Source organism: Tupaia chinensis, unplaced genomic scaffold, assembly GCF_000334495.1.
Source record: "Tupaia chinensis unplaced genomic scaffold, TupChi_1.0 Scaffold000355_1, whole genome shotgun sequence".
Classification (NCBI taxonomy): Eukaryota; Metazoa; Chordata; class Mammalia; order Scandentia; family Tupaiidae; genus Tupaia; species Tupaia belangeri.
In genome coordinates this window covers 141,164-151,199 of record NW_006159850.1, presented here as the reverse complement: position 1 = coordinate 151,199, position 10,036 = coordinate 141,164, and the positions used below count along the sequence as shown (strand labels likewise).

Below are 10,036 nucleotides of genomic sequence, written 5' to 3'. Positions count from 1 at the left end.
CTCACCCCTCCACGAGGCCGTCCTGGCTGCCCGAGCTGTGCCGACTCCCACCACCCTGATCGTAGTTCACGCTGAGCTGGGCTGGGTTCTCTCCACTGGCTTCCTGTGTCTCTTCAGATAGGTTTGTTTTTTTTCTTTTTTTTTGCCATAAGTCACTCGTGCTTGCTAGAGAGACAGTGAGGGAAAATGAGAAGTCACTCTCCAGGGGAATAGCCGTGCCCAGTCCCTTCCCCTCCCCATTTTCTTCCTGGAATTTTCTGCATGCATACTCACATGCCCAGCATGAGTTTCAAGTTGCTGATCACTTGAACCATGGCCAGCCATGTGAAGGTCCAGCACCATAACCAGTGAGCCATCTCCTGACCTCCTCATATAGCCTATTATAATCTTATGGGACTACCACTGTACTTGTAGTCCAGTGCTGACCAAAACATCATTACATGGTGCATGACTACAGTTTAATATACACTTTATGTAAAGCTTTCATTTCATTCAAAAGATGAAAACCTTGTCCTAGAGTTTACCTGTAACACTTTATTAAATTCAGCTCAAAACCCAGCCTCAAATAAATTCTGACTCAGTTATCTCTCCATACACTTGCTTATCTCTCCACAAATCATTCTCCCTTCCTCTAGGCTTAAGGAACCAGATGTTAAAGGTTTGGAGTCCATGATATCAATGTGTAACATTATGTAGGTCTGCTTAAAGTCAAATTTCTCCCCAAGTGTCATCATTTATTATTCTCTAAGCAAGAATGACCCTTCTACAATGTGAAACTCTTATTCTTTTTTTGAGAGATTGTTCTATAGGGCATGTGAAATTGCCATAGAGACAGAGAGTGAGAAATCACCCTCCTGGGGAGTATTGCCATACCACAATCCCCTTTCTTCCATTCTTCTCTTGAGATCCTGAGTATGCAGGCACATGTGCCCAGCCTAAGTTTGAAGCTGCTGCATCTGAGAGTCAAACCACTACGGGCCATGTGGGAGTCTAGCGCCTTAAACACCATGCTACCTGCTGGCCCCTATTTGTTCTTTTAAGGGTTTATCAGAGTTCTCTCCATTCTACCTTTAAAAATACCTACTTCCAGAGTCAGCTAGTGGCATGGTAATTAGGTAACTCAATCCCACATGGCTGACTGCCGAAAGCCGCACTGCCGTACCCAGCAAGTGGCTGGTGGTTAAGGCACTGACTCCCATGTGGCTGACTGCGGTTCAAATCCCAGACCTGGCATCTGTAGTCACTTGGTGCATGTATGCCCGTGTCCAAGATCCCAGGAGGAGGATGGGGAGGAGGATTGCTGTGTGGCTATGCCCTGGGGTGATTTCTCACTTTCCCTCTCATTGTCTTTCTCTGTCTCTCTCTGGTGAGCACACACACCCCATGGCTTAAATCTTAAAAAAAATGAAATCAGCCTGCCGAGCAGTGTGACCATGGTGGGCCTGCGCTTGGTCTCCTGTGTGTGGGGATAAAGGGTCTGTCCCCACAAGCTCAGGGCACTCTTCCTGGGTGTCAGAGCACTCTGTGTCAGCTGCTTCCCCAGCCCTGGGGTGCCTTTTGGCATCGACCATCCGGCCTGGTCAGCAGGTGCTACTGTGGCCACAGCCCTCCTGTCCCGGAGCCTCAGGCTGTGTGCTGGCCGCCTCGTCCTTGGCGCCTCCTCTCCCAGCCAGCATCCGGGCTTCTGTCCCCTCTTGGTCGTCTGCAGCGTGGGGTGCTCACCCCTCCACGAGGCCGTCCTGGCTTGCCGAGCTGTGCCGACTCCCACCACCCTGATCGTAGTTCACGCTGAGCTGGGCTGGGTTCTCTCCACTGGCTTCCTGTGTCTCTTCAGATAGGTTTGTTTTTTTTCTTTTTTTTTGCCATAAGTCACTCGTGCTTGCTAGAGAGACAGTGAGGGAAAATGAGAAGTCACTCTCCAGGGGGATAGCCGTGCCCAGTCCCTTCCCCTCCCCATTTTCTTCCTGGTGTTTTGGGCCAACATGGTCACATGCCCAGCGTCTGTCTCCAAGCTGCCAGGTCCAGGATTTGAACCATGAAGTCAGCCATGTGGGATCCAGCACCTTAACCTCCAGCTGCTGGCCTCTCTTCGAATAAAATTCTTAGTTCTTTGAAGCTACCACCAGGATGACTGGAATCACAGAACCAAGTGTCCTGAGCCGGGTAACTTGGAGGGTAAATCAGGGCCATTGTGACAGCAGGCTTTCTAATTCTCCTCCCTTAAACGACAGACGGTTAACAGAGACAAGAAGGCAAAGGTTTTAAGCATTATGTTCGTTGTGTAAGTTACACATCTAACTCTGTGAACAAGTAGAGTACTCCCCCTCCCTGAAACATAGGGGACATTGCCAATCTCCCAGGGTACTGGGAAAGCCCCAGGCCCTGAGAGCAGAGGGTGGTGGGTGTGGCCCGAGGGTGGGAGAGGCGTGGCGAGTTGGGTGTAGGAGTTGGGTGTAGCGCAGCTCTGCTTCCCCTCTCCCCCAGGAGCTTCTACCTGGCCCTCTATAAGCAGATGAGCTTCCTGGAGAGGCGAGGCTGCCCCCGCACCGCCCTGGAGTACTGCAAGCTCATCCTCAGGTAAGTCCCCAAGCGTTCCCGAAACCGTCCACTTGGGGCCCACACCGCTGCCCATCTCGAGTGGCTGCAGCACCCCTATGGCTACGTGATGGCTCCCCCTGTCCCCTGCGCCCTGCTCGCCATGCTCCTCTGGAAGCCTGGAGCCCGACGAGGACCCCCTGTGTATGCTGCTGCTCATCGACCACCTGGCTCTGCGCGCCCGTGACTATGAGTACCTGATCCGCCTCTTTCAGGAGTGGGAGGTAGGTCTGAGCCCGCCACCCCTGGGTGGGCATCTGTCTCCCTGGTGCATCTCAGCATGCTGCCCCCGTGCCTGGGAGACAGTGGTGATGAGGCGGTGGGGGTCTGTGGAGGGGTCGGGGCAGGTCCTCAAGCCCCGCCCACCTCTGCTGGTGGGGCTGGCCTCCCCTCATTTAAACCTGCACACACCTGCAGGGACGCGAGTGTGCAGACTGAGGTGGAGGGAGGGCCGTGGGGCCAACGCAGGGCACACACCTGCAGGGACACACGTGTGCAGACCAAAGTGGAGGGAGGGCTGTGGGGCCAACGCAGGGGCCTGTGGGAGGGCGACGTGCCCCTGGGTGTGCCACAGGGCACCCACACGCTCGTAGCTCACACGTGTGCACAAGTGGGTGTACAAACGAGGTAGGCGAGAGCCACACTGCCTGTCATGAGCCTGACCTGGTCCAGACTTCAGTTCACCACAGGTCACGCCGTCGGTGACCTCTGCGTTGATTACATGGTGACTTGGGTAGAGGCAGCATCTCAGTATGCGGCGCCCGTGCCTGGGCGACAGTGGTGATGAGGCGGTGGGGGTCTGTGGAGGGGTCGGGGCAGGTCCTCAAGCCCCGCCCACCTCTGCTGGTGGGGCTGGCCTCCCCTCATTTAAACCTGCACACACCTGCAGGGACGCGAGTGTGCAGACTGAGGTGGAGGGAGGGCCGTGGGGCCAACGCAGGGCACACACCTGCAGGGACACACGTGTGCAGACCAAAGTGGAGGGAGGGCTGTGGGGCCAACGCAGGGGCCTGTGGGAGGGCGACGTGCCCCTGGGTGTGCCACAGGGCACCCACACGCTCGTAGCTCACACGTGTGCACAAGTGGGTGTACAAACGAGGTAGGCGAGAGCCACACTGCCTGTCATGAGCCTGACCTGGTCCAGACTTCAGTTCACCACAGGTCACGCCGTCGGTGACCTCTGCGTTGATTACATGGTGACTTGGGTAGAGGCAGCATCAGAGTCACCTCGCCTGTCTCTCATGCAGCTTCTAGGACATTTGCACTGATGCGTGGGCTGTGTGTGCCCACGGAGGGCGTTGTCTGGAGGCCGCACTGCACAGTGACAGCCCCTAGCAGAGCCAGGGCTGGGGAGGAGGAGGACAGCTCGCTGCCTCCTGTTGCTGTGCTAGCGTTATTTAGAACGGCGTCACGTGATGCTCGGCAGTGCGGTACATCTGAGAGCAAGGGGCCCCGCTGTGTGGGGCTGCGTTGGCGTGTGCTCAGGAGCCAGGACAGTGTGGCCTGTGGCCTCCTGCAGCACACCATGTATGCAGCCAGTGTGGACCGATGGCACATGACCGAAACTGGCACTTGGTGTCCGGGGCCAAGAAGTCTTACCTCCAGTGATCAAATTTACAGAAGTTTTCAGGACTCATGAAAATAAAGCTGCCAGGAAGCCCCCAGGCAGGACCCAAAGTGGGGCTGCAGAGGGACATGTGTCATGGCTTTGAGGTCTCAGAGCTTAACGAAGACTCAGTTTTAGTAGTAAAGCGCTGTGCTTAGTCGTGGAAACCCAAGAAGGTTTGTAGGGGGTGGGCGTAGGGGCAGCTCCCGTAGGTACGATCTCTGATCTCCATGTCAAGCACCGCCTGCCCCGCCCCTGCAGCAGCCCGTGGAAGGGCAGGACCATCGTCCTGGGGTGTCTGTGGGCACCCCAGGCCCCGGCTCTCCCTGCTGTAGTTCCACTCCTTCACCTTGGCTGAATCCCTGACCCCGGCCGTACTTCCCCGCACACAGACAATTCCCCCCGTAGGAGTTCGAGTTATCATCATGCCAAGTTAGACGTGCCTACAAGCACGTGTGCTGGTTCTGTGGGCTCATCCTGCAGCGTCAGGCATCTGTGAGGCTGGCGGACCCTGTCTGTGATCGCAAGGCCCCACTGTTTCTCCCTCTGGTGCAGGCTCATCGAAACCTGTCCCAGCTCCCAAATTTTGCCTTCTCCGTCCCGTTGGCTTATTTCCTCAGCAAACAGACCTCCCCGAGCACGAGCTGAACTGCACGAGGGTAAAGGCCGCGGTCCTGGTGCAGCAGGCACTCACCATGTTCCCCGGAGGTGGGTGCCATGTCTCACCCGCTGGTGGAGGCCGGGTCCCTGCCCTGCTCTGTGCTCTGGGGGAGTCAGTGGGAGAACACCCAATCACGAGCCCTGTCCAGCTCCCTCTGCCTGGGGGGGGCACCTCGGGGGTCAGTGACAAGGTCTGCCCTGCCCTTGGCTGCCTGGGGCCGGGTCACCAGGACAAGCTCTGCTCCCTGCAGTCCTCATGCCTTTGCTGGAGCGCTGCAGCGTGCGCCCTGATGCTGCCGTCTCGGACCACGGCTTCTTCGGCCCTGAGGCCGAGATAAGGTAAGGCTGAGGAGGGCTCAGGCCCCGGGGCCGTCCTCACCCTCCCGGCCAGGGGGTGCTGCGCAGTCAGGTATGGGGCCATCACCACCAGTGACGGCCACTTGCGAGGGGGGACCTCCTCTCTCCGACCACAGAGGCTCTGGAGCCCGTGTCCACATGCCGGTCCCCTCTGCAGAAGCCCAAGCGAGTGGGCAGTGGGCGGGAGGAGCGCCCCGAGGGCTGTGGAGATGAGGGGAGGGCAATCTGCCTGGAGCCCAGTGCCGTGGCTTCACCTTCTACCCCACGTCCTAGTGAGCGAGGGCACGTGGGGGCGAGCCGCCAGCCCCGCCTGCCCTGCAGGGTGTGTGCACTTTCTGCATGTTCACGCCCCCTGGTTGGCTCCGCAGCACACGCAGCTCTCAGACACCTCGGCCCCGGGCAGCCCCTCTGCCCACCAGCAGGGCCCTGGCCAGCACTGAGGCATCTTACTCACGGGCTCTGCTCTTCCCCAGCCAGCCCCCTGCCCTGAGCCAGCTGGTGAGTCTGTACCTGGGGCGGTCACACTTCCTCTGGAAAGAACCTGCCATCATGAACTGGCTAGAAGAGAATGTCCGTGCGGTCCTGCGGGCAGTGGATGCTGGGGACCCCACTGTGGAGGTCTGTGAGGGCAGGTGAGCCTCAATGGCCGCAGGTGAGCATGGCCCGCCGGGTTAGCGCCAGAGCAGGACACAGGAGGGCGTGGTTCCCCACTGGGCTCCCAGCTGCAGAGGCGAGTGGGAGGGGCGGGAGTGGGCAGCTGTGTGGGCATGGCCCTGGCCGTCTCAGAAGCTCCCTAGGAGTTACTGCCACCACTGCCACGCGGAAGGACAGTGACGCTGGGTCCCTTCGCTGCCCCCTCTGTTCTGGGTTGTCCCCACTCAGCCTCTGGGGATGCCAGTGTCTGCGTGGCGGTGGGACCTGGAGTGGCCCAGCGTGGCTCGCATGTGGGGAACCCACTGCTCACGGCCTGGTGCCCTGTGTGGGGCCCAGCCTCTGCTGGCCTAGTCTGGACCTATGGCCTTTTGCTGGCTCCGTCCCCCCAGTATGGCTTTGAGTAGCAGTGCGGCCAGACTGGCTGAGCAGGGGGCCCGACTTGGCTGAGGCGGTACGTCTGTGAGCATGTGAGCCTGAGCCCGGGGCTGTGGGGGGACAGGAGGCCCTGGCTCCAGACCATCCCGTGCGCCTCTCTGCCCACTGCCCTGGACGCTCCTCATGCAGGCCGCGCAGTGGGGCTGTCAGCCGCGACTTTGTGGTTCCCGTTGCGCGGACAAGACGACTGAAGCACAGACCACACAGCTCTCCCCGCAGGGGCAGGGCCTGGCCGCACTGCCTCCCTTCGGGGGGATGGGAGGCCCCTGGGGAAGGCGGAGATGAGCGGCTGCCTCGTGCTCAGGGCGGAGGCCCCCATGTGCACACAGCGTTCGCCATCTCACGCGCTGTCCCTTGTTCTCCCCTGCCCTAGGCGGAAGGTGCTCTACCAGCGCGCGCCCAGAAATATCCACCGCCATGTGATCCTCTCGGAGATCAAGGAGGCCGTCGCGGCACTGCCCCCGGTGAGGCGGGAGGCTGAGAATGGGGCTTTGTGCAGGCTGTCACATGGGCTCGCCTCCCAGCCACGCGGTGCAGGGGTGCCCTGCCAGCCCTCTCGCAGCCAGGGTTGGCGGCTCCGTGCTGTGAGTGGCACCCTGTGTGCTCGGCCTGGTTCTGGTCCCCACGGACACGCCTGAGGCAGCTCGCCACGCTCTACCCCCGGGCTCGCACCTGCGTAGCGAGGCTGCTGTGCCTTCTCTGCAGTCCTGCTGTGTCTTGGGTCTGTGTGCCCAGCGTGTGTGGGAACGCCAGCGGTCGCTGTCTGACCTAGAGACTCGTCCAGTGTCATAAAGGATGAGAGAAGGAGAGAGAAAAACGGCAAGTTGGAGGAGGACGAGGCATTATGGCCTCTTCCGCTGAGGGTGCCCTGCAGCACCTGGCTCCGTTCCGGGCTGCCCGTGTGGCCTGCACAGGTGCAGCAGCCCGTCTCAGAGCGTGGAGGCCTGGGCAGCTGTGCTCCAGGAGCTCGTGTGACCCAGTGGCCCAGGTCGGCGCCCTGGAGGCCGCAGTTCCTGCCTGGAGAGTTGGTGGCACGGGGCAGAGGAACGGCATATGTTACGTGAGCAGTGCTCCTCCCCCAGCACAGTGCGCTGAGCAGACAGGATGTCACCTATGTGTGCCCTGACCGTCACCGGGTCCTGTGGGAGAAGGGCTGTCCTGTTCCTCACCTGAGTGTCCTGGCACGGAAACAGCGGTCTGCCAGGCTCTGCAGCCGTCTCCAGCAGATACAGCCAGTCTAAACTGGGGTCAGAGAAGCCTGCTGGAGGCAGGTTGAGGCCCCGGTAGCACTCTGCAGCGTCCCCTTTCTGTCCCTTTCTGAAGGACGTGACCACGCAGTCTGTGATGGGGTTCGACCCTCTGCCTCCCCTGGACACCATCTACTCCTACGTCCGACCAGAGAGGTACCTCCCCACCTCCGTTGTACTCTGCCTGGGTAGCTCCGAGGCTCCCAGGGACTCCGCCTTCCTGCGCCCAGAAGCTGAGGCAAGGCACAGGCATTGCAGGGTCGTTTTCACCCCAGGAGGCGGGGGCACATCAGACCACAGAACCACTTCTGCAGCTCCTGTCCTCCCGTCCATCTCCCTGAACGCCTCCCTGTCAACTCTACGGCAGCTGCTAGAGGCACAGCCGGGAGGAGAGCCGGCCCCTCTGCCCTCAGGCGTAGTGAGGTGGAGACAGGTGTTAGCCACAGACTCGGGGGTAAACACACGTCGTCGGAGTGCAGTCAGGGGCCGGCTCTATAGCCTAGTGGCTAAGTGACTCCTCTGGAGTCAGGTCCACGTGGCTTCCTACAGTTCAGATCTTGGCTATGCTGGCTTGAAGAACGTGCTGAGTGTGTGTGCATGCATCCCCCCAGTCTCGGCAGGGTAGAGAAGCAGAGGAGAAGGGGTCCTGGCATGGCCACGCTGCTTTGGGGACTCTCTCTCTCTCTCTCTCGTGTGTGTGCACACATGCCTCTGGCAGTAAAATGATAATATAGTTTTGGGGCCAGCAAGTGACATGGAGGTTAAGGTGGCAAATTCCACATGGCCAACTCTGTGGTTCAAGTCCCAGACCTAGCGGCTTAAAGATCAAACCAGGTGCGTGTGCATGTGCATGTGTGCACAAAATTTTGAGAGGAGAATGGAGAAGAGATTACAGTGTGGTCATCCTGTCTGAGGGGTGACTTCTCACTTTCCCCCCCTCCTTGTCTTTCTCCAGCACGTATACACACCCTATAGCAAAAACCGAAAAAAAAAAATAGGGCTCAGAACGTGCTAGGGAAGCATGCAGCGCTGCCCATGACAGCCAGTGGCCAGGCGAGCAGAGCGCCAGCATGTGGAGGCCCCGAGTACGAGGGGTACTCGGAGCAGAAAAGGCAGTCGGGGAGGTGACACGGAGCACCTCCGAGGTGAGCCCAGGCTGACGGTCATTTGCCTCGAAGGGAACATGTGCTTTCCAGACAGCACATGCAGTGGGGTGGGGTCCCGTCTCCTGCTTCCACTGCAGAGCTGGAGTGTGTGTGTCCACGAGAACCCCCAGCTAAGTTCTCCAGGACATGACAGTGAGAGTTACCACTTACTCACGGTGGTGGGTCCAGAAAGACTTCCTGGCAGGCTGGATGTCTTGAGGGCTCACTGTGGCACTGGGTGGCCCGCCTGTGCCCACCTCCCTGAGCCCCTGCCGTGTCTCCCTGCAGTCCCGGTGGAGCTGGGCAGCAGCGGTTGCCTCTAGGGTTGCACGTGGCACACGCCTGAAACCCGTGTCTGACCAGTCAGTGTTCTCGGGGGGGTACTGAAGGGACCATGGAAACACCCTTCCTCTCTCTCCCCCCCTCTCTCCCTTCCTTTTCTTTCCCTTTTTTACTTTTAGGTTTTTGCCATAGGGCTTGTGCACTCGGCAGAGAGGGGAGAGACAGCAAGACAGAGAGGGAAAGTGAGCGATCGCTCAGGAATGGCCTTGCCACAATCCCTTCTCTGTCTTCCTCTCAGGACTTTGGGTGTGCATGCACATGTGCCAGTGTGGATTTCAAGCCACTGGGTCCTAGGCTCAGAGCAGCCACACGGAACCCAGCGCCTTAGCACCGTGCCACTTGCTGGGAGCAGCCAGCCACACGGGACCCAGCGCCTTAGCACCGTGCCACTTGCTGGCCCCACACCCCTTTTTTTTTTTGGAGAGGTTTTTGCTGGAGGGCGCGTGCACTTGCCAGACTGACAGGGAGAGACAGAAAGACAGAAAGCAAGAAATCACCCCCCAGGGGGGATGGCCACACTGCAGTCCCTTCTCCTCCATTCTCCTCTTGGGATCTTGGGCACGCACACACACGCGCCCGGCGTGAGTTTAAGCCACTGGGTCCAGGACTCGAACTACGATCGACTACGTGGGAGTCCACCGACATACCCATTATACCACCTGCTGGTCCCACCATACCTTTTTTGAAAGCAAGGCACCTCTGCTGGATAGGCAGTGTGACAAGGTGGCCGCTGCCTCCCACTCAGCTCTGCAAGTCGGGCTCTGAGGGACTGGCCCCACTCTGGACCGCCCATCGGTGTGTGAGCAGCTCTTCTCCTGGTGCCCCGTGCCCGGCCCACCCCAAGCTAGTCAGGAATCTTCCCTCCTGCCCCAGGGTCCCGGCCTGCGGCTTGTGGGAGTCCGGAGCCTCAGGTCCACTGAGCGGCTGCTGTGCTGCCCTCCTGTTCCTAGGGCGAGAGGAGGCAGCTGACGGGCTGCCTGGGCTGGGGCTGCCCG

At 59.6% G+C, this 10,036-nt stretch overlaps 1 protein-coding gene across 1 annotated transcript in view; it reads left to right on the top strand.

Moving 5' to 3' along the window:
- TCF25 (TCF25 ribosome quality control complex subunit) overlaps window positions 1-10,036 on the top strand; it is a 42,396-nt gene that overhangs the window by 30,192 nt on the left and 2,168 nt on the right. Inside the window, 8 exon segments of the mRNA XM_006152523.2 lie at window positions 2,485-2,577; window positions 2,714-2,819; window positions 4,757-4,814; window positions 4,817-4,909; window positions 5,113-5,200; window positions 5,692-5,850; window positions 6,681-6,771; window positions 7,631-7,710. Of these exon segments, the coding sequence (XP_006152585.1) occupies window positions 2,485-2,577; window positions 2,714-2,819; window positions 4,757-4,814; window positions 4,817-4,909; window positions 5,113-5,200; window positions 5,692-5,850; window positions 6,681-6,771; window positions 7,631-7,710 (768 nt within the window).